At 39.1% G+C, this 25,249-nt stretch overlaps 1 protein-coding gene across 1 annotated transcript in view; it reads left to right on the top strand.

Moving 5' to 3' along the window:
* The window catches only part of suclg2 (succinate-CoA ligase, GDP-forming, beta subunit), a 117,576-nt gene extending 96,028 nt beyond the window's left edge, over window positions 1–21,548 (top strand). Inside the window, exons 10-11 of the mRNA XM_015402048.1 lie at window positions 7,189–7,309; window positions 20,647–21,548. Of these exons, the coding sequence (XP_015257534.1) occupies window positions 7,189–7,309; window positions 20,647–20,759 (234 nt within the window). The 3' untranslated portion in view covers window positions 20,760–21,548. The remainder of the gene's footprint in view (window positions 1–7,188; window positions 7,310–20,646) is intronic.
* Window positions 21,549–25,249: the final 3,701 nt, after the last annotated feature.

The following is a 25,249-nucleotide window of genomic DNA, read 5'->3' as shown; positions in this document are numbered from 1 at the left end:
TGTTTATTTACCTTTATTATAGATTAGGCATATCTTTTGAACTGTGGTATTTTTTGCACTCAGGGAACAGAGTGTAACTTGAAAGTTCCTTTAAAGTTCAGAACACCTTGTTGAATCAAGTAATTGAGGCCAAAGTGTTGTAGCTCAGTAGCTTCTAGCAAAGGGTACCTTTAAAACTGTCCAGTGGGTGTATGTAAGAATTTATGTACACTGTTCTAAGCCTTTTTACTTAACTCAAAAACTTTATTGAAAAAAATAAGCAATTGCACATCTTTTCTGTGGATTATATACTAGTTTATAAAGCTAAACAAATGTGAAAACTAGAACTGAAGCATCTTCCAGTGCAAGGACACATCAAAGTCAATAGATGTTATTTCTTTTATTTGACCAATTTTTAACTCATTCTAATCCATCAGTATATAACATTTCTCACCAATAGAGCGGTATTATAAAATAATGAAGTACTTGAAGTTAACATGCCTTTTTAAACCTGTCCACTGAAACACTTGTTCTATTACACCAAGATGTCCAATAAGAGGCTGGCATGAGTTTGCTAAAGCCGGGCATATTCAATCGTTGCACGCAGCTGCAGCTCACTCTGTGTGATGAAACTGCAGGGATTCATCGTACAGTGTGTTCACAACTCATGATGTCTGTGCAGCAGGACGCTCTGATGCAATCTACCTGCTTACACTGTACGTCTAAAAACCACATCGGACTCAGCTCCGCAATGAGATGGCGCTACTTGGACTCATCTATCCAGAAGCCAAACAAGTAGAGGAGGAGTATGAAGCTCACTAGAGTGAAACGTGCTGCCTTGGCAATTTGTGCATTTTTGTGCTAAAAGCCCTAAAAATAAAAGGCAATGACGTATTTGGGCAAAGACATGGCTGATCAATCGTGGCTACTATGGTCTGTCAAGTTTACAGAAAGAACTCCTGCCATGCTTCTATGTTTTCATCTGAGAGGAAGAAGAAGAATCCTTGTTTGCCCACTGAGCGATTTGCCCAAAACGGTCGACTGAAAGTCAAAGATGTCTGATTTTCTCCCCAACCTCAAGATTCCTGATCGAGAGGTGGTCGTGAGAGGCTGATCGCCCCTCGTTATCCCCTGTCCACTACACGACGTACGACCAGGCTGAAAGTCGGCCCTATTGAAAAATTCTTGCACGACTGGAAAGTCACCCTGAAAAGGGCAAAAAATCTTTGTGTAAACTCGGCTTAAGCATACATGTTAACCTTTGACCTCTGGACCGAGTGCTTGGCCTGTGGCAGATCTTAGACAAATGAATACGGCTTGCCAAAGCAGGCGGCGACTGTACAGGCTGTCTCCAGCAGATAAGACGGAACAATAGCACTTAATAGGCCACCGAAGACACACATACCCATCTTCAATGCTGCCTTTTCCTTCCCCTATCTGCTTTCTGCTAAAAAGGAAAGCAGGACACTTTTCCTTGTCTTTCCTACTTAGAGATTAGTGACTGTCAACAAGGGTACAGGCATGAAAATGTGAATTTGTGTGATAATTCAGGAACACAGAAACTCGTAAAGGAGCCTTGTATTGTAGGATGAAACAATGCATTTATTGTCCCTTGAGTTAGAAGCTGAAAAAGAAAAGCAAAACAAACACGTTTGTTTGCCACTGGTGGCATTAATTTTATAAAGATATTCTTTTCAATGATTCTATGTTTCTATTCAGGGCAGATTTTAGCCAATCCAGATGGCAGCTGATGTATAGTTATGACATATGCACACAGACATGATGAGAGATTCACATGAGCATCTCAAATTGTTTGGGCTACATTTCTGTCTTGCCCTAAATGTGCTTAGTGGGGCATATAAAAGCAGGCAGAAAAGCTCGTTTCTCTGGTGAAGGCCCTTTTTTCTTACTTGAAGCGAAAGGAGCCTTGGAATGGCATTGGAACGCCAGCAGCAGTGATCTAATTTAGCAAAATTTGAATCATTTCATCTGAACCCAGGTAAAAAAGCAGCAGCTCATTTTGCAAGTGGAAAAAAGCACAAAGATCTGCTGAAAAAGAGCGAGCTGGCACATTATACTGTACCTGATGCCTTTATGCAGAGCTCTGATGAAAGAAACCTACCCCGCTGCCAGCTTAGCTCACCTGAAATGAACGCCTTTAAAAAAAAAGGCTGTTCTTCTTTAACAGGAGGTAAAATGCTTCAGTGGGATGTGGAAGATTTTTTGCGGTGGATTGAAGTGTGCAGTGCTGTTTCATACCTTCATGCTGGATTTCAGGGATGCCTAGAACCTTCATGGAAGAGAAGAATGATAATTTGATTGGGGAAAATTTGAAACTGAGACGATTGACTCTAGACTTGGCTTCCACTGTCTTGGCCAGCTTATTATTGAATCATTTTTACCCAATATAACGCTACAGGAACAGAAAAGATTTTTTTAAAGATTAGAAAGACAGTTTTTTTCTTCTTCAATAAGCGAGTAAGCGGGTGCAGCAAAGTACCTCCTAAATTGAATGTGAAGTTGTGTTTAGTTGCATTTCTTCTTGGAATAGGCACAAGTGAGCGACCATTTTTTCTAATCAAATATCAGCTTCTTCGTAGACATCTCTCTCTGCAGGGAGAATAATGTTCCTCTGCTTGTACCTTTCTTGTAAACTAAGGACAGGGTTGAAAATAAAACAAACTTACAGCAAAGTACAACTTGCTCTTTCCTATATCCATATTTCTATAAACTGCATTTACATTTGTGCCAAGCGGCATAAATCATGTCCTATGTATCATTAATATACATTGTTGTCAATGGGAGACGCATGAATGGAAGAAATATGGTGCTTCCCAATAGAGACAGTGTTGAAAAATGGGCTGTAGATATGGTGAGAATAGAAGCTCTGCTCATTTGGCTGCAAATACTGTTCAAATCTCTACTGCCCCCTAGTGGGGTAACTTATTGAGTTGCAGAGAGTGTGTGGGGGTGTGTGTTAAATCAAGCAGCTGTGCTAGAATATTTCTACCCGAACCCCTCAGTTTTGTGTTGCAAACACTGCAACAAATCTGACATTTTGCAGTTTTAAATAGATTTATTCATGAAAGTCCTCCACATCAGATGGTCCATTGGTTTTATTTTGTTCACCTGCAGAAGAGATAGAGCCCAACAGATTTCTAAACTCCTAGTTTAAGAACACAAACTTCTTTTGGTCAAAGCTGGTCAAGTCAAATGCATGCAGTGCCTTTAAAAGTATTCAAACCTCTTCAACTGTTTCTCACATTTGTCTTATCATAACCTCAAACAATTATGCATTTAATCTAAATTTTATATTTCATAGATGTACAAATCTGATTGATGTGATCTGCATTTGTGTTCAGAGCCTTGAGTATTTTTTATTTTTTTTTACCACATATCCCTGCCACTACAATTTATTTTAAAGCTAATAGCTATGAGCATAACTCCTCCCAACCAGTAAGTGGCAAACTCTTTTTGTCCGCTCTAATTCTGTACTATTTGCAAGGCAGATCCTCTAATGCTAACTAAACATTTAACTTACCGGTTTAGAAGAAAAGCGATACAGTCAGTGTGCCTTCTCTGCCCCTTTGCTTCCATTAGGGCAAATTTGGTCCCTTTTTTTTGTATTTTTTAGCTTGAATCTTAGAAATGGAAGTCATTTCTTAAAGTGATGCATGAACTCTGTTTCACATTTAACCTGCTACTCCCAATGGTTCTGAATCCTTTCATGTTGATGTTAGCATCACAAATATGAGTAAATATTTGTATATTTTAGGCATGTCATAAGTTATAAAACTGTGATTTATTTATTTGTTTTTTTTTATTGTTTTACTCAACACCATTCTAGATGTTATGTTAATGTATTATTTTAGGAAATTTAACTGAAAACTTTTCAGCAGTGACCTTTATCAGATTATCAGATAATCAATTTTATGTATATATAATATTTATATATATATATATTTACTTTAACTGGGTCAATAAATACACTTTTCATTATGGATCTGACTGAAATCAGAGTCTGTATGCTCCAGGCTTCTGCCAGGATTGCCTCAAAGCATGATGCTGCCACCACCATGTTTCAAAGTGGGGGGGTTTTGTCTTTTTTGGGGATTCTTATTGCTTTTTTGTCAACAATGCCTCCTCTCTTTTACAAATCCATAGTTGGTAGTTTGTGGTTGCTGTTAAAAATATGGATTATTATGTAAAAGCAGAAATAATGAAGTCAAATTGCATACCTATTAAAGTGGATTCAGATTGTGATTGGTGGAGTGCAGATCTATCAACCAATTCTGAAACTGAGCAGAAACTCAGGTCAATCCAGTCCTGTAGTTTTTCTATATCTGTTGTATTCTTCATTTTTTAGAGCTTGTCTTTTTTACAATACTGTGCTAATACAATTAGAATGCCTATTTCTGTTATGCAAGACCTGACTTAAACTCTAAAAGTCAACCTGTGAACCTCTTTGCTTTAAAGTCAGAGAGGTACAATGTCTTTAGCTCATGGGTTTCTTCAGCTGTTTTACTCCACAGACAATCAATGTGAATGACACTTAGTTTCTTCAATAAAATACTAAGTTAAAACCTGTAAATGATTAGGAGCTTATGTTTCCATAAACCTCAACACCCTACTTTATTGGCTCATATCATGTGAGAAATGATGCAAAACACTGTCATTACATTCTTTTATCTCTTCTATTTTTTTGAAGAATTTCTTTGAATTTCTTCATCTTACGTTGGAAAATCTAAGTCATGTTTGTTTATGAGTCGAGGCTACTTTTAGCATGCTTTTTCACCCTTGTTTTTATGGATCCCTGGGCAAACTCCTGCATTATAAATTCAGTCATTATAAAAACAGTCTTCTGTGTGCACTAACAGCTTCCTCAGACTGCAGTAGGAGTCTTCCTGCTACTTGCCCACCTCAGAGTTACTTTCTGAGCTCTCTCTGGTTCTCGTGTCATTCTCTGTCGTCTCTTAAGGAGATGCTCATTTGGATAGCATGTCGAGGACAATGCCACGGCTGTCGCTCTGATAGCTATCCAACTCCTTGATCTTCTCCCCTCGTAAACATCATTAGCTCACGCTGGAAATGTACACATTCACACCAGGCAAACACACGGGCACACACCCCCACAAGCTGCTCAGCCAAATCGGCGCTAACAGATTAGCAGTGATTATAAACAAACACGGGGGATTAATCCTGTGTGCTCTAAGTCTACTTTTCCACTGAGCTAGCCAGGGTAATTACCAAGCGCTAGATTGTTAGTGTAATCGCACACATACACACTGTGGCTGCTGTGTTTCACTACTTAGTGATATCAGTCTCAGCTGCTCATTTCATGAGAAACTTTAAGATGCCTTCTCCAAAGAACATGAAAGACGTGTGAAGTAAACACACAGCAGGCAACGCAAGGGTTTGGCACAAGTTACTGTTGGAAACTCAAAGGTTCGTCCTTGGTAGCCAAAAAAGAAATGAAGAACTTTTGGAAAGACATATTCATATCATAACAGACATGGTGGATAACTTATCAGCTTCTACATCGGCCCAACCCCAAGTCTCAAAGATAGTTTGTTTCTGTCAGTTTTTGTCTGACATGGTCTCCTTTTTAGCACTTAAGTTCCTAACACCATATTTAGTCGTCTTAAATATCCCTGACAGCTTGAAGTCTTTTGTTGGTGAGGGACTATATTTTCTTTCTTTAATTTTTCTTGACCACAAGGAAAAACTCCCCCTCCTTTGAATGCTTCCTCTGTCTTGCATGTTTTAGACCATTGATTCCTAACTGGGGGTACGTATACCCCTATTGATCTGCGAGTGCATTGCAAGGGGTACAAAAATATTTTATTTCTTAGGTAGTAAAATAAAATAGAGCTGGGATCTGTGTTGCTTTTTGAGGACCCAACTTAAAAAAACCAACTTCAGTTTTGACACACATTAAAACCAAGCAGAGGAACAGACTGGATGTAGAGAACAGAGTTATTGGAGCTCATCAAAGCACCTCAGGTGTCATTAATGTTGAAGTCAAAGTAAAATAAATGGAGCCAGTCTGACTATAATTTCTGTTTAATGTTTTGTTTCCAGTTCATCAAGTTGATATTTGATTACAGGGAAGTTACTCAGAGCAGCTCCAGTTTTATAAAGGCAGATTTATAATATGATTTTATTTCATATTTGTATTTATTCCTTACTAGCTTCAGGGCAACATATTTATGTTATTTTTTATTTGAGATGGAAAGAATACAATGCCTAAGAATCAAATGCTCATTTTAGTTATCGTATGTTCCTTTTTTGGGCCGTCATTAATCCTTTTTACTGAGGGGGGGTACTCATGGTAATTCGAGATTCCCAAAGGGGTACATAAGTCAATAAAGGTTGGGAACCACTGTTTTAGACTTCCCCCAGTAGCACCTCAAGACACTTCCTTTGAGATTACTGTATCTGTATTATTATATTTTTGTGTACTTTTTGTAAAGCACTTCGTGACCCTACCTTGTTCCTGAAAGGTGCTATATAAATAAACCCACTTACTTACTGACTGAGATAACCTCTCCAGAACCTTCACTTTTTCTCCTGTTCGAGTGACAGCTCAACTTGCCTCATTCTTCCATCTTTCATGATGGAACATCCTGGTACATCACATGCTTACCCTAAAAGACTATCAAGTGCAAATTTAAACTCATATTTTCTGATAAGTTGACACAACCCAAACGAAAACCATCGTTCCCATTAATCACCTTCTTTATTTCTCATTAGGTTGGTGTTTTTCTCATCGTAGGCCTTGTTGACTTCTCTACAAATGTACCGTTTGTAGTTGTGGCTATAAATGTAACATTTGGTTTCATTACTCCAGATGTTGTGTGTTGTTTCTTTTCTATTTTTCTGCTTATTAACTGTGTTCTTTTTCCAGCTTCACCATCCCTTTACCATTTTTTATTGGGTACCTCCTGATTGTGCATCTTCAACAAACGAGTATCTTGTTCTCCTGTATGTCAGCTGTACACTGGGTCATTGTAGTTAGAATTAAAATGAAGGCATTCTTATTTGCCATTCATTGTGTTTTCTTTAAGTATATCAGCCAAGTCTGTTATGTCATATGTTGTAATTTATCTAAAATTGTATTCATGTTCATCTTCAAAAGCTCCTAAAAATCTTACCGAAACCCTAAGTTGCATGCTTCCCTACCATTTCTAACAGTCTGCCTTTTCACAGGTTGAGGCCATTTTGGTCAACATCTTTGGAGGCATTGTCAACTGCGCCATCATTGCCAATGGCATTACCAAAGCTTGTCGAGAGTTGGAGCTCAAGGTCCCACTGGTGGTCAGGCTTGAAGGTAAAACAGAAGCTATTACAATGACACGCCAAACTGTTTTATCTCTTCATCTTGTTAGCTCAGAGAACACAGTGTTTATACCCCATTGGTACCAATGTAGCCTCAATGGATTTTTTTGGGAAAGTCTTCTTTCCGAAGTGTAGAGAAACCTTTTTTTTTTATTCAAACTACAAACTTCAAGCTGCTGTAATTGGATTCTTTGGTCATAGACCAACTGAGAAGTGCTTCATTATCAAGTGAAAGAAAAAACTCATTCATAAATTGTTTGGTGTTGATTTCTATTCAACCTTCCCTGGTCAGAGCTTTTCAGGTATGGCCTTTTGACAGATTAAAAGTCAAGACAGCTTACACTCCATCAGATCAAATAGAGAGCCTCTGTTCACAGAATATGCAGCTAGACATGAAAATTACTAAGTTGAATTGGGTTTTGATTAAGCAATTCTAGCACATGCAGATTCTTTAGGATAAAATTTTCCATCGTTACTCTGACAGTATATGGTTGTGGTTGTACTGCTGTAGGGGAACCAAAACCCCTTTATTAGATATTTTGAAGCCTCTGCTACATTATCTCAAAATATTAGTCTGTATTGAGTTTCAGTTGTTTTTATGTCGAATCGGACCAACGTTACTGTGCCTGGTAAAAGATGCCTTTCCTGCTGTATGATGGTAATACTACCGTGTTTTTTACAGTTTGTGTATCCAGAGCAATTTTCAGCGCTTGCCTCCCATTTTCCAATTGCCCTAGACACAAGCCCCTTTTCCAGTAGGACCTAATTCAGAGCGATTGGCTACAGGTCGATATACTTTTAGGCTTTTCCATTAGTAACGGCCAGATTCTATCCTCCACTCCTGTCCGTGTCAGATTAGTTGCACTCCTCCTTCGCACGGCCATGTAAAGAAACACCAGCCCCATACGGGATAACGCCATCAAGCTCCGCTCCAAGCTCTTTGAAGTTCCAATAGAGCACGCTGTGAAGGTCCAGGTGGAGCTAAGCGAGGCCGGAGCGTGAAGTTCGGATGAGTTACGGATAACGTGGAATCGTTCTTATTAATTAACATTACGTAATTGCTTCATCAGGCGAACTGACGTATACTTCAGCAGAGGAAAAATTATGTGAAAGCTAAGGTTAACAGCTACAAGGAACTGTTTTTTAGTGCCTGAAATATAAACAGGTGACTCATAAGGATGGACTTCATTTTATTGTATATGTACAGAATGGGAGGTTGTTTTACTAAACATTTTGGATTTGTTGTATCTGATACTTGGTCAAGCCCCGTGGGGACACATCATTGCCATAAGAGCATCGCCGCATTTTTCACACACATCACATCCTGTTCCACTTTTCATCAGCAGCAGTCAGAGTCACAGTTGACACAGCACTGATTGGCTCACCTTTCACCTGTGTATGCTAATGTACCATGTCCGTGTGTGTGTGTGTATGTGGGAAGCTGTGGCTCTCACCGACTCCGATGGCCAGTTACTGCTTGCCTTAATTGTCAATTTGCTGCTCAGTGGTGTGTCTAGAGCACAAAGTGAAGGGTGTGTATTTATTAGCATTTAATATACAGTTTTTAGCTCAAGGCTTTTAACCTGTTTCCATGACCTGACCGTGTGCGGAGGCGCTCTTGCTGGTAATGAACAGCTAAATGGAGCATAGCAAACAAGGTGCACATTTTTAATAGAAAACCACAGTGTCAAGCAGGTGTTTTAATGTTGCTTTCTGTCATGTTTGTTTGTCAAATAATTTTGGAGCTCAACCAGGATGAAGTATAATGAAAAATGATCATAAAGTCAGTTTTATGTTACCAAAAAACTGTATGTAAATTGAAACAGAATGGAAAGAAGCTCACTGGAAGCTACTATCTGTACTACTGATTGAACACAGGAGGGAGGACCTAAAGCGCTGAGTTCATCTGCCACAAAAGTGACCAGTTGGCAACTAAAATCATCTCTCAATGATTTCAAACATTTCTTACATTATGCTGTGTATTCAGCTTGACTGACGAATACAGCATACGGTCAGCGCGGTCTGATGCTCCGTACCACTGCTCTCCTGGCCAGGGCCTAATCCAAGCTTTAGTTGTGGGTCATTACATTGTGGGCTTCGTTGTTGCAGAGAGGATTGCTTCAGAATCAATCAGCTCAGCTTGCTCGGCTGACCGCCGGGCAGAGAGAACGGCCCTGTGCTCTTCAGCGGGATCAGAATGGATTAACAGGCGCACTTTTAATTGGAAAAGCTCTTTCTTTTTTAAAGACGGGCCCTGATTGAACTGCTAGAGAGTTATGTATTCCCAGAGAGGTGCCATGTGGTCGGTGTGCTATTAGGGAAATATTAATGTATGATTGCAAAACTTCCATTTCATATTCACTTAACAGAATCAGCACAGAAAAATAATATTTATACATTTATGGTGGAAAAATACTTAAGGTATGAATAGGAAAAGCCCCCTGAGAAAGGTTGTACTGCCCTCTTTGGCTGCAGGGCGGAAATGGACTTACTGCACAGTGAGGATACTTTCTGCTGCTGCTATAAGGATGAATTTCCCTTTAAATAGTCCTCAGGGTCCAGAGGAAAGAGTGACTGCATTCACTTAACTGTGTTCCCCAACCTATTGATTCACTGAGCGCTTCTTTAAGAGTGTATCGAAGTGAGGAGGTTGATTTCTGCTTAAAGCTGTCTTCCTGTTTATTTAAGAAGAGATTTTGGATTCTAATAAGGTTAAAATGGGGCCCTCTGTAGTCTCAGAGTCATTATTCTTGAAACAGCCGTTTGTCGCAGCCCAATTCAGTGTGCTGCACACAACACCAACAGATAATTCAGCTCTGTGCATATATAATGCAACTTTATTCCTGCAGTGTTTAGATGATCAGATTAAGTCCTATGCATCATTAATACAACTCTGCTGTTGGCTTTTCCTCACAGTCCACATTAAAAATGATCCCATAGATTAAACTTCCACTTCCAAATGTGCGTTTTTAATCTGGTAACCTTAGCTAGACGGTGGCTTCTTCTTTCTTAAACAGCAGTCTAGACGATTTAAAAGACATGAAATCTTCAATTAATGACTGGCCAACACTTCAAAGGAAGAAGCTTCTGCAGCATTGAGCAGCCCCCTGCTCTGCCTTCAAATAAGAGGCATTTGATGTTGGACACGCGTGGGTGGGGGGGTGATGGGTGTTCCTTCGCCCTGGAATGTAAAGGGAATACTCGAACTGCTTTAAACTGAAACATTATGAGATTAAGCAATCCTATCCAGAGAAGCAGAGAGTAACTATGATATGTAGAAACTTTTTAAATCAAGATCAGAGGTCAGCAAGTATGGGAACAGCTACTCTATCAATGTTGCAGAATTTCGGGTCTCTATTAGCAGATTTTGTACTACTTTTTAACCATATAAAGTTATGTCATGGAAACTTTGAGTTTTCTGATTAAGTGCAATTGCTACCAGGATATTACAAATATCTTTTTTTTTAAATCAGTCAAAACACTGAAGTCAAAAATGTACCTGAAGCAAGCATTTAGTCATTGCCAGACATCACAGCTCTGCCACTGATTAGGACATTTACGTTGATATTGTCACACTTTTTATTTCTAAAGAAATGGTTTGGTTTATTTAGCTAAAGTGATTGATTGATTGAAATGCAGTAAGTAAGGCTACTCAGCCTCAGCTATGAGATAATTTTGTCAAATTGTTCTGAAATCTTATTTTTTTGCATCAAGTTGCACCTCAGTGAAAAGGAGGTTTTCCAAATATTGCAGCACTTTTTTAAGTAATATAATCTCACTGACTTTTTCCATTTTTACATGTTTGTTAAAGGAACATAGGTCATTTATATCTCTTCAATCAAAAACTCATAAAAAAACACATTGAGTTCTAAACTAGACAGATTAAAAGAAAAAGGTTCAGAAACTCAAAAAATTCCACAAAATGCAAGAATGAGGATTCTAACTAACCCTGACCTTAAAATCCAATATGGCTGCTTTGCATTTAAAACACTGATGGCAGCAGTGACCTTGAGTTGTTGTTAGTGACAGGAACATTGATTTTATATATCTCATTAACTCGTTTACACATACACACTACAACAAAACATGCTTTGGTGAATAGGTGGCTAAAGTTAAATAAATTAAAAACAAACTTGTTTCTAGAAATAAAAGTTAGGCACTGAGAAAATTGACAGAAAGCTCTGCATTTTAGTTGATGTATTAGATTTAAAAGCCTAAACACATCCGACTTGATAAGGTGTCTGATTGGATGGAAAACAGGATCATATGAGGACGCTGCATTTAAAATGCATGGAGCTGCAGACTACTGGTTTTCTGCAAATGTGCTTGAGTAGCTACAACCAAGATAGAGCCCTGGTCTATTTCTATCACACCTACACAGCTGCGATGTCATGAGTCTGACAGGAAGAGTGACTCAGTAAAACACATCAGCTTTACGTAACAATAGGTCAAATCTCTGAATCGCAAGGTAACCCAGTCTTTGTTTAGGTAATTTTCCTTATTTTTTTATTCGATTTTATGCATTTTTGAACCAGAAAACTGATTACTTAACATTTCTGTTAGCATTAAATTTTTCTTTTTTTTTCCATTTAGAGGTGGATTTCAGTTAAACGATTTTTTTCATTTTACCATGTATTTATTTGAGCTTTTAACTAGACATACACCTAGGGCTGGGTACCGAACATCGCTTCTTTTATGGTACCGACCGAAATGCTTCGGTTCTACAGAGTATCGAAACATGCCTCGTCTTTCGGTACCAAGTTTCGGTGATTGGCTGTAACGCTTAACGTTGTTGCGTCATCCAGGAAAAATACATAGGTGGTCACGCCTACAGCCAGGGTTTATGTGTATCTTTTGTGAACTGGTTTGCGAGCGTCGTGGAACCCCTTTAAAATGCCCCCCAGGTCAAAAGTGCGGCTTCACTTTATTAAGACTGATGCCAATAGTGCGCAATGCAATACATCGTGCACGGAAATAATTTAAGAGCAGAAAGGTGCTCGGTGTTTGATTGCAAGAAGAGCGGACCGCTGCCGGCGCGACCATCCTCCTCTCAGCAGCCCGTCGGCAGTGCAAAGCCAGAGCGGACTGAATCATGCTGCTTTCACACCGGACGCAGCAAGAGCAGCAAAATCATGTCTGCTGCTTCCTTTTTGCTGCTTGTACTAGCTTCTGACGCGCGGCTGAAGCAGCTTTGCTGCTCTGGCTCTCTGACGCGCGTTGGGCGGAGCTACTCTATCCTTTATTTGCCTTGCAGCTGTATTTGCTGTGATCAGTGGGGATAAAGTAGTTTTATTATGTTTTTAAGTGGGAAAAACTGCAGTCAGTTCATCCAGATTACCATCCTGCCTTCCAATATTATTTCTGTTGGAGCCGTTCAGACCCCCACATACCAGCAGTGCACTGTCAGTAGGATCCCATTCAACGGGCTTGTTTGTCTCCTGAGAAAGCAGACATGTTAATTTTTCTAAGAAAAACTGCTAAGTAAAAATATCCTCACAATGTAACAGTGAATATTAGACACTGACTTGTTTGCAACTGTTCTTCTTCACTGAATTTTTTTTTTTTTTTTATGTAAGAGGAAAAAAATCAGATGTTAATGTTAATAGAAAAATCAGAGCTTAAAATAAAACTCAAGATTTGTACTTTTTTATGTTGTGTAATTTTCTTTTTCTTCGTATTGATATCATAAAACTGGAATCGAAAAAAGTATCGTTCAGGAACCGGTATTGAAGTGAAGGTATCAGTATTGGTACTGGCACCGAAAATTTTTGAACAATACCGAGCCCTACATACACCACTCTATTTATTACACTATCAGTCGGGATATCGCTGAAAATGGGTGTGATGCATAGGGCAGATCTATTCAGTATTGTTATCTTTTCTATTATAAATTCAAGTTAGTTTAACATATTGTTGAAATGCAGAAAAGTTAACCCCTTTATGGGCATTTTTGATTGATTTAATAAATACATCTGTTTTTTTGTTTATGATTGAGGGGACCTAACTTTTATTATGGGAGTGGAAGCCTATTGGTTAGCGCATAGGGCTTGGAATCCTGAGGTTGTGAGTTCAAAACCCACTCCCACAGACTGCTGCTCTGGCTCTCTGAGCAAGACCCTTAACCCCCGATTACTCCCCGGGCACTGTGTAGTGTACAGCTGTACAACCCACTGCTCCCCAAGGGGATGGGTTAAAAGCAGAGGGTGAAGTTAATTGTCCGTACTTGTGACAGTGTAATGACAACAAAAACGCTGGAGACATAAATATATATATTTTATGGAATCTGTGCTCTTAAAATGATTTACTCTTTCTATGACCTATTTTTCTGACCTTTAAAATGATCTCCATATGCCATATTACACATGAACATTCATACTTTCAAACGTGCTTGTAGAGCAGAGTTTCTGACAGCCTGTTAAATAAAAACAAGGGGAATTATGATTACATCTGCATTTTTCAAAGTTAAAGTGTCTAAATTGGATCAGTGTATAAATGTGGATCAGTGCCCCCTTACCATTAACTATGACATTTTTCATTCAACCTTAAGAATTCTGCGCAATGAGCTGCACTCCTTTCCTGTCCTGGAAAATTTATTAAAATCACTTTTTTATGTAGAGCTTTCATTACCCACCTCTCCAGGAAGCACAAATGTTGACTGCACTGCATCAATCAGCCCAATAAACAACACGCCCCCTGATCAGTTAGCAGTGATGTGATATAGAGCATTTTCCACCTCTTTAGTTAGGATTAAATGGCTCTTTCAGAATTTAATCTGCACAGTGACAGCAACTGTTCTTTTTATAGCTAATGTTTAACTAGCAAAAATTTGTTTTTCAGCTGCGATCTCAGAATTCTCTTCTGAATAGCTAAATTTAAGCCATGCTACGTACACAAATGTTCAACTAGGGTCTTTGTTAAAGAAGGTGGGCCATCTGCCCTGGGTGTGGGCTGCCTGCTGGGAACTGCTTAAAGGGTAAGTGAGTCCTGTCAAAGGTCCAGAGATGTTTTTGTGCTCTGTGGTGTCTCCTTAGTTCCACTTCGTGTGGTGGCTGGGGTGGCATCATCATCCACTGCATGGCTCTTGGGTATCAAGTGTCTTACTGAATCCGCTGTAGCGTTGCTCCACTCTGTGCAGAAAGACGGGGCCTATAGGAAATTTGGGGAGGAACAGAATCTGAGTGGGTTTACGTTGACTGTGAAGTTTCCAGCCAGTGAAAATGTTGGGCGCCTTATCGTCCATTTGCGGATGTGTTTTTATCAAGTCCAAAGACTTGTCATCTAGTGGGAAATTTTAGAGCCCTTTGTTTTTACTTCTACTGACAGAATATTAGGGAGATAACATTTGATATTCCTCTAAGTTTGGCACGTGACAACACTAACAAAGGCTGTTTCAGTGACCATGGTGGTGCTGTACTTGGTTACTCAGGAGACTTGTCATTGTCAGGCTTGTATAGTTCGGTGACACTGACTGCATAAACGTTATTGTACGATGTGTTTTTTTACTAGGCTGATATTTTTATGATGTTAAGCCCATGACCCATGTACAGAGTTCTTAGACCTCGAGGCGGCCATCATGGCTTCAAGTCCTGCCCCCCCAACCCCACTTCCTGTCAGCTGACTTTAAAACAAAGGCCACTTGTGCCTCTTTTTATGTATTAAAATTTCCTGTAAGCTATAATAATCTAACCTAACAGAAGTAAAATGTATCACTGTGTACTGGGTCTAAGTAATGAGAATGGGCATCTATTGGAACTGAAATAGTATTTTAATGAATTAGTTAATTATTTTAGTTGCTGAGATGTTGTTAACAGTGTGATTTGAATGTTCAAGCATGAGACCCTGTTTATACTTTGTACCTGCTTTTGAGCGTATACACACATGTTGAGTGTACTGCATTCTATCCAGCCAGTGTGAAGGTCTCTGGCAGCACCTAGTGGCTGCAGGTGAGCACACCCATGAATATACATGGGCTGCCTCCCCCTCCTCCTGCTCACACGGTGACTTACTCTCATCGTGCTCATGGTGCATATTGTCGGCCGCTGCTGCTGTGAGCCATCAGTGCTCCCTACCGCTCGCAGTGGAACTGCAATCAGCCACCGCGCACACACTGCCAGAAAAAGCAGCACATAAAATGCATGAGTTTTCCTTTCCCCTTCCTGTAGATGTGTCATTTCCTCCCATCACACTTTACATGAGTAGCACAGATGCATCATCAGAAAAACGTGGCACACCACCTCTGTTTATAAATATTTATGGACAAAAAAAAAAATTACTAAAACGCTCATGTTGTTTAAATTATTTCGCTCCTTCGTGCACATTTCCCTTTTCTTGTCTTTTTAGGAAAATGCCCTGTGTAATGTATATGTGGTGACAGCTTCTGTGCTTCTGTTTTATCCAGGGTTGTTTTAAGCTTGTTGAATTAATCATCTGGTAGATAAGTCTGACAGCCTAGCAATATAGATCCATCAATCCCAGAGCAGCTCATTGGTCAGTCTGCTGAATGTAAAGTGAGCGGCTCTGCAGTGTTCCTTTCTCTGTGAGCGACAGCGTCAGCAATTGAGACGCAAGTACACCCAGAACACCGTCCGCCGCTTGATTAGAAAACGACTTGAGACACCCTATCCCCTGTTTGTGTGTCAGAACAAGGTCTCTTCCTGCTCGCATTCTAATTAATTACATCAAAGAATTGATTGTTTGCAGTGTGAGCTTGCAGAAAATGTGCATGGAGTGACTTATTATATGACTGGACAGAAGAGGTGAAATATTAGGCGCTAAGTGGTGCAGGTAATAGAATTCCTCATGAAAGTCCTATTGATCTGGGCGGCCGAATCTCCAGAGAATTCACATAACGTGCCGTTTTAATTAGACGCCAGCCAGCAGAGCTGAGGTCAAGCTGGGAGCGTACAGAGAGCGTCTTAAGTGGCAGTGGATTATTCTTTTAAAGGACACCTACAGGAGATCAGTTAATCGGGTATTGATTGGATAAATTAAGTTAGAAACTTAAAAATCTCATATTAGCCCTCCTGTACGTTTAGGGTGGTCGTCCCGCTGGAGTTTTCTGCATCCTCTGATGGATTTTCCATGATCACCCTTTGCTTAACATCTTCTACTGTCCCATTACCGAACAGATACCCTTCACTTTTCTAAAGAAAAACTTTCCCACCGCATTATACTGCCTACACCATGTTTCACAGCAGTGGTGCACAGCCCATATCGTCTTACATGTAAACCAAAAAGTTTATCTGATAGGATTTCCTTCTTCTAAATATCTGAAGAGGTGGATAGAGTACCCAGAAATTATACTCGAGTAAGAGTGAAAAATTAATTGGAAAAAATCTACTCAAGTACTGGGTAACTTATAACATCTGATATTTAACATAGTTAAATAAAGAGACCAAAATTTAAAGTTGCCTGTAAATTCTGGTATATTAGAGACTATTATATAATATTTTAAACAAAAAATGATCTTATTATGCAATAATAATTCAAGGTAGAAGAACGACTTTTCCAAAACCAATTTTCTTTTCAACATAAAAGCTGTAAAAGCATGTGTTGAAAAAGGGAGCACTTATTTTGGTATAAACATTAACTATAGGGCTTTGTCTAGAGCACTTAGGAAAAAAACAAGCTTGTTGATTTTTCAGTGAAGTTACTCATGATCAATGGAGCACCCAAAAATTTTACTCTAGGAACAGTAGTAATTTATCAAGATATTACTCAAGTGTTACATTCACCGGACGTACCTGGCCATGGCCTACTTCCTTTCCCAGGTAGGTCACCACCGCTTTGGCAAACTCACATTTTGCCAGATTCAAGGTGAGAGAGGCTTGAGCTTGACAGGCAAACACAGTCTTCAAAGTGTTAATATGATCTTTCCAGGATGATGAATAAATTACGATGTCATCCAAATAGACATTACTGTTCTTAACATCTCTTAATACAGTGTTCATCAGTTGCTGAAAGGTAGCTGGTGCGTTTTGCATTCCAAATGCCATCACTGTATATTGTAGCAAGTAGTCTTGTGTGACAAAAGCTGAAATATCAGAAGCCCTGGCAGTTAGGGGAACTTGCCACTACCCCTTTAGCAGATCTAATTTGGTAATATAGGTGGCATGACCAATGCTGTCTATGGAGTCTTCCATGCGAGGCAATGGGTGCGAATCAGGGACTAACTGCATTCACTTTTTGATAGTCTGTACAAAAAAACATTGGGAACCATCAGACTTTGGTATCAGAAGACATGGAGAGCTCCAGGAGCTATGACTTTGTATAGCCATCCCATTTTGTGGTAAATATTGAACCTCTTTCTTCATCATTTCCCTCTAGACTGGGGGACAACTGTACGGATGTTGTTTAATGGGCATCACCCACGTCAATGTCCTGCTCCAGTACCAAGGTCCTAGAGGGCACATCCCCAAAAAGCACAGGGTGCAGATGGATCAGTCCTTTCTCATCCTGCTTCTCACCCCTGGGAAGATAGGACAGATACTCAGCCAAGAAATTAAGTATGACAGAGTTTGAGAGCCTACCACAGTGTCCATCACACTTTTTCAAAACATCATGGGGGTTATCTCCAGACACAAGAGATTGACACAGGGTTTGGAGAGTCCTCACAACATGTGTCCTTTTGGTCATTTTCCCTGAAATGAAACGGCTTCAACATATTTATTTGGCGCAGACATGTTAGGCGACTCCTATCAGGAGTATGAATAAAGTAGTCTGTGTCATTGACTCGCCTTTTTACCACATATGGGCCTGCAGATTGGGCTGAGAGGGATGGGCCAGGTGTGGGCACCAGCATGAGCACTTTATCACCTATCTTTCTGCTATCTTTCTAGAGCGCCTTGTAACTGGGGATGTTAAGGACTGTAGAGAATGTGTTTAATGCCAAAAGACTGTAGTGTTTGGACTGAAAATTGCTGCCTTGGTCAGTTTGTAAAAGTCTAGGCAGACCAAAAGTTGCAAAAAACTTCAGAAAAGCTTTAGTTATGGTTGGCGATGTAACTTTTCTTAGTGAAATGGCTTCAGGGAAATGAGTGGTAACACACATGACAGTCTAGAGAAATTGACTACCAGCTTTAGTTCAAGGCAGACGACCCACCAGGACACACTCAAAAGGCTCACCAACTGCAGGAATCAGCTTAGGAGGGACTGGTGCGGCTGGATCAGTCCTTTCACATCCTCCTTGCGGGTTAGGGTGAAGGCCCGGGGTCTTTTTGCATGGAGTTTGCATGTCTCCCTGTACATGCGTGGGTTCTCTCCGGGTACTCCGGGTTCCTCCACAGTCCAAAAATATGTCTATTAAGTTAATTGGCTTCTCTAAATGAGTGTGTGCATAAATGATTGTTTGCCTTTGTGTGTCTATTTGTTGCCCAACGACAGACTGGTGACCTGTTCAGGGTGTAACCGCCTCTCGCCCATAGACTGCCAGAGATAGGCACCAGCATTCTGACAAGTACTAAGAGAGAGAAAATGGATGGATGGCTTACTCAAGTAAAAGGGGGAAAAAAGTATGAATCTATTCATAAAAGTAGATTCTTGTAAAAAAAAAAAAAAAAAGTTCCTCAAGTAAATATGACAGAGGAAATGTACCGAGTTACTTCCCACTTTGCGTAGTTTCTTCAATAAAGTTCAAATGGTGTGAATGCTTTTGTCCCCCTTTAATTCAATTAAATTTAAGTTCTTATATTTATAGCGAACGTCTGTGTTTATAGATTACGCAGATATTTCATAACTTCCAGTTAATACATACGGATTTCTATCTATAGCTCCATCAAACCTCACATGGGTGGGTTAAGAAGCTTATTTGCTGATTTTTTTGTTTGGCTTTTTATACTGATTAGATGCCTTTTTTATTATTATTATTATTATTATTATTATTATTATTTACCTTTGATATGCAGTGTTTAGGATGTCCCTGCCTCTCACCTTTTTACTGTAAGAATATATATATATATATATATATATATATATATATATATATATATATATAAAAACGCATTATAATTAAAAGTTGCACATTGTCAGTTAAGTATGGATAAGTTTGTGTTGATCATCTTTTCTATGGACAGTTTAACAAGTAAATTATCTCTTCACTTCCCTAAACAAAGCTGCACCACAAATGTGACAACATAAAAGTGGTGTTAAAAAGGACGAGTAGCTGACCCCAGGAAAGGGCTGATAATCAGATTAGACATATTATAGGGGTGTAATTCACACCCATCATGGGGATTCGATTCAGTATCGATTCCCTTACCCAACGATTCGATTCTCAAGAATACACCATGATATGATTCGATTAATTGGTTAGTTTTTTGTTTTACCTTACAGGATAGAGAATATTACAAATTTCAAATAAATCAACAGCTGTACTGTCGTTATGCATTTTATTTGAGAAACAACGGCAAATAACAGAAATAGCAACGCTGTACTCCACCTAGGCCTATGAAAACCTCATTAACTGAAAAATAATAATGCCTCTGTGTTATCGTACTGAAAGGCCTTGCATCAAAAAATACTGCAAGCAGAAAGAGGGTAGTGGCTAAAGGAAGCGAGGTAGGAGGGCAAAATAGGTTTAGCGCCACCGCAGCAGGGGAGTCAGAATAACATCCAGGAGCGAATGGATAAAAATAGACCAGAGGGAAAAAAAACATGACCCGATACTCTTGCTGACATGTCGATGCATCGGGTCATTGGCTGTTGGATCGATGCATCAATACCAAACGATTATTTACACCCCTAACATGTTATAAAAATGGCCTTTTTCCATGTTTTTAGCCATAAGCTGAGTAAAATCAGTAACTGCCACACAAACAGCTGGATTGTCCCTGTTTACCACAGTAGTCACCAGGGCATCACTGCTTCATTTGACCTTTGGCTCTGTCGCCCTCCCCTCCCTGCCGCTCTGTGTTGTGACTCCGCTGTCAGGTTTGCATTTGACTGAGCAGCATGCAGCCCGTTCAGCGTGTCACAGCAGCTCGGGGATTACCCCCATCCCTCCAGGAGCCTCTGGGTTTACTTTCAGGTCTAACCAAGGCTGTGATCAGCCACGTGTTACCCAGCACCTGCTCCCCCTGACCTGACTGCAGCCAGGGGAGCATCCAAACACACACACACACAGGTTGGTCCTCTGCCCAAAAAGTGCTCCCGTATCAGCAGCTGAATGTCCCGTCATTGACCCATAGCTGCATCCACCTGTCTCTACGGACCGGCTCCTTCCCTCTGTTACACAGGCAGATGGCAGATCAGGTCAAACCTTGTTAAGACCTCTCTGTTTCTGTCATTTCCTTCGCTTATTGCTTTAACTATGGTTTTCCTTTTCTTCCTAAGGGACCAACGTGCACGAAGCTAAGAGGATCCTGAACGAGAGCGGCCTGCCCATCACATCAGCCGACGACCTGGACGACGCCGCCAAGAAGGCAGTGGCCGCCATAAGGAAGTAGAGAGCTGTTTGGGAGGTTTCTACACTTCCGTCCTCCATGGATTCCATCACCAACAGCAGCCTTTTCTATCAGACCTCCTGAACTCCACGTTTTTTTTTTCCCCTCACTTTTTCTAAATCCAGAGTTTCTGAGGTGTGTTATGTTCACGCTAGTTTTTTTTTTCTCCTGAGCCGTGAAAGTTATCAGCTTTTAATTACTTTAACAATTATTCTCGTTTTATATTAATTGGGAAAAAAGTTCACACTTTTCTAGGGATATTTTAAAAGCATTTGATTCTTCAGAACCTCCTGCAGAAAATGGGTTGAAGTTTATCACTTTGGTTCCATTGCATTCCATTTTCCACTAAACACATTTATCTTCTTGAATAATTTGTTGTTTGTGTTGATTTATAGGGAAACTAAGGCATTTTTTGTACTTTATAAGCACAGTATGGTTGATAGAAAAAGTGTGAACTCTTCCAGTGTAACTAAAACTCAAGGAGGCAGAAATGTGGTGCAAACCGTTTACTTTGAGGCCCAGGGAGGTTACAGTGCCTCTTGTGTTTCTCATCTGAGTTTCTACACCATATCTTCTGTTTAAAGTGCTAATTCCATTATATCTGTGCCTGAAGATTGAAGGTTTTAGGGGTTTGGATGTTTTCATGACTGGTTTTTCATTTCTTTCAGATTCTTAGTGAAAAGTTGAATGGATGAAATATACTTTATACAAATGTTGAATGTATTATTGATTGATTAAAGATGAACGATGTGTACATAATCTAAGAGATTAAAAACAGATATTTCAAGATCATTTGTGTGTTTTTGTCCACCTCTCTCAAGGGTCAACTTTGGAAAGTTTGTTACCGACTGTACTATTTTTACCTAAAAAAAAAAAAAAAAACGTTTGCAGATTCTGGTTGAATTGTCTGTTTGAGTAAAGAGCTGCAGTATTTGTTAACTTTATCCTTGAGCTTTCTATTTTTTTGACACATGCAGCTAGTGAATTCACAGCTCTGAATGCAGCAGACTAAACATAACCCATTGTAGAAAATAGTTATTTAAAAGGGACAAATTAACAAAGTATAACCTATTTGCCTCTTTCAGGAGAGTAAGTTTGAGTTTCTACAGCAAGCACTACGGTGGTTCTTTTACTGAGGTTTCCTAAATGTTTTACATATTCCACTGTTGTAAAGTTACATCGAAAGGACTGTGGAAAAAAATACCACACTGTGAAGACTGACGGATGAGTGATGCTGTGGGCCTTTTTCTGCCCATCAGACTGAGTTGTCCGAATGGCATCATGAACTTTTAATTAAAGCCTATGATTTTAAATAAAAACATGTTTAAAGCTTATATTAATATCCCAAGATAATCTCGCTCTTTAGACTCCAATTTTAGAGAGAATCTGAGATGAGCTGAATAGAGGCGAGAAAAACGCTTGATGATCTATATGAGCAAAGCCTAACTCTGAGGGGAACCCTGGGAAACATTACAAGAAAAGATTGTGTGCTGCCTGATCACCCAAAATGTGACAATAAATAAGATGCTCATATTTTTATTTAGATAATGTTTGCCGTTATTAATGGATTTATTTACTCTGTAAAAACAAAATTTTTAATTAAAGGTTGTATTTTTCCCCAAAATAGCTGAGATTATAGTTTGTTTTGGAAAGATTATATTTCAAGACCGTTTTACAAAAATCATTAGTTAGTGTGGCCACCAGTGTAATTTGGGCTGCTTTAGTGCTATCCATCTGGGTGTGTTTTGCAGCATGTTTTTGCCTAAAGTTTTGTTTTTAAATATGTCTTTAGATAAATGCTCTAAGTTAATCTTTGGTTTAAAACGTCTGAATTTAGTTAGAAATGCATTCTCCTACCATTTCTAGAAATAAATTATTCCAAAGCTTATGACTTTGAGCATTATTTTACAGTAGTTTGCATTTCCTTCTCATCCTGGACTGTTTTGTGAAATGTTCCAAAGACCCTTCATACAAGAACACGGATTTCTACAGCGTTTGCACCAGATTTTCAGACATTTTTCACCCAGGCATCCAATAGCATGTCTGGAAGGTCAGTAGGTGAGTCAGTGTGCCTGCAAAGCAGCAAAATATTCAAAACATTTTCAGCATGAAGGGGCTAGTTAGTCCTTTAGCGTTGTGGATGTTAATGAAATGTGCCTGAGCTTTATTGAGTTAGTGTATCAACCCGAACTTGTACAATCAATATAGTTTAAGCTTTTATCTAAACAACACACTCTTCATAGCCAGTATTTAAACCACTGTTGCTTTCGTCGACCATGACGAAAATATTTTATTGAGGCTCCTTTTTTACGCAACGAAAGCTGACAAAAAAACATGGATCTTTGATGATGCAAACATGACGACTCATGGGTTTGAATTGTCAACAAGACTAAATAAAAATGAGCAGGTGGTCTGTCAAATGTTTAAAATGCATCAATCTGTTAGACAAGCTAAGCAGTATCAGCTGGGCTGCTGCGCCTTGTTTGGTCACACAGCCCACCTGGCGTGCAGCGCTGCACATTCTTCATAACCACAGATGTACCATGGCAGCAGTGGCAGGAATGAAAATAACCCAGAATGGTTTGTTTTTGCGTGCTGAACTCTGACAAACTCTGCTCTTCCAGTTGTGATTGTGCAGAAATCTTTGCATGCATGTAGCTCAGAGTCTGCACTTTATGCTCCAAACTGATGGTTCGCTCTCAGAAGTATGGCTCTTCCTGCCCTCGCTACCATATGTGGCTGATCATCTGTCAAGTGTAAAAAATCCTTTGTCTAAGTATAAAGATTTTATTTCTTTCAGCTCACAAGAGGTGATACTAAACATTCTTTAATTTCTACCCAAAGGAATCCCTAATTTATATCCAAAGCAAATATTTAATTGCATTCTAATTGCAAGTTTTCTGCCCAACAGCAATGATGAATGATGATGAATGCACGGCAACTTTCTATATCCAGCTATTGTAGTATCTAGGCAGGAGCTGTCAGTCTGGTAAAGAATCTGGTTGTTAAAACAGTAAAAGTTAACCGTTTTTTTAAAGTGCAACATAAAAACTGTCTAAAACTAGACTAAAACATTTTTGAGTTGACTAAAATGTGATTAACACTAATAATACTTTTCGTCCTGAAGACTAAGACTAATTCTGAGGTTGCTGTCAAAAACAACACTAATTTAAACTCACTACAAGATAACATCACAAGAATTAACATTATTTTTGCCCATCTGAACTGGTATAACCGATTCAGCTCTGTCCACACATTCGATGGAGGATAAATCCGAGACTTTCGCTGAGTTAGACATATATTCTTAGAATCATTGTCTAACTGGAAACTGTGCGTAGTAACTAAGGTTTTTATTTAATAACACCACAGAATATTCCCTAAGTTCCAGTTTTTGTCTCCAAGTACAATGGCAAATTGTAATGTAACTTTTAAAAGCTGCCTTTAAGTAATGGCTCCTTCCTTTCTGAGTGACCTTTTAGTATTGTTGTAGGACCCATTTTTTTGTGGAGGATGATACTCTAAAAGTCAATATACGTTCATCTCTGGGAAACAGAAAACCTTGAAACAATTCTTTAGTTATGATCTTTGGAGAAATGTCTATGAAAGACCAAATGATATAACTCTTCTCATGGAGAGTATAATTCAAGGTTACAATGAAGATTGCTTATTTATCTACAGCACGCTTAGATAATTTACATTATGACATATAAACTACGGAAACTAACTAAATTAGATGTGTTTTATTATCTTAAAAGCAAAAAAATATTTTAAAAAAAACTGTTGGGCAATATGGCAAAACATTTCCCTATGGCAGATATTTAACAAAAGTAAAAGGTTGTTTCACTAAAAGTCGTGTAATATTTTGCTGCTCTTTGCCGAACTCAGGTCAAATGGCCCTTTGTGTATGAAATGTGAAAAGTCCTAAAACTTTTCCCATTTCGTCCATTTTTCAATTTGTTTGCTGTTGGTATTTTTAGATAATCCCCAAAAAAAGATCAAAACAGGGCTAACACTGCATTTTAACAAACTTAATTCTTAAAATTATCATTTTTTAATTTGGGTCAAAATGAAGTCAATAATTGAATCAATATTTATTATTGGCTTTTTTTTTTTCTTTTTTTTTGCCTTTTGTCTTTCTAAAAGCTCTAACCAATGCCACCACTGTTCCTGAACAAAGGCCTCTCCGCAGCAACATGTTGCCTCTACCGTGTTTTTGTGGGGATAGCTGAAGAATTAATTTTTTTTTTCAGTTACATAACTTCGACACACAGAGTTTTGTGGATTTATTTTTAGATTAGTTTTAGTCTTTCCATAAATACCTGATATGTAGAGGGCATGACTGACGCCTGTCCTGGCAGATTTTCCCACCTGTTGCATGGCACGTTTCATTCATGCGTTCATTGGCTGCTTGTCTGACATGGTTCAGATGTATTTATCAGTTTACTTCAGCTCTCCCTTTTTCTTGTTCTGACACATAAAATCCAGTCTTAACA

This window comes from Cyprinodon variegatus, unplaced genomic scaffold, assembly GCF_000732505.1.
Source record: "Cyprinodon variegatus isolate N-32 unplaced genomic scaffold, C_variegatus-1.0 Scaffold1291, whole genome shotgun sequence".
Taxonomy (NCBI): domain Eukaryota; kingdom Metazoa; phylum Chordata; class Actinopteri; order Cyprinodontiformes; family Cyprinodontidae; genus Cyprinodon; species Cyprinodon variegatus.
This window is presented reverse-complemented; position numbering and strand designations above follow the sequence as displayed.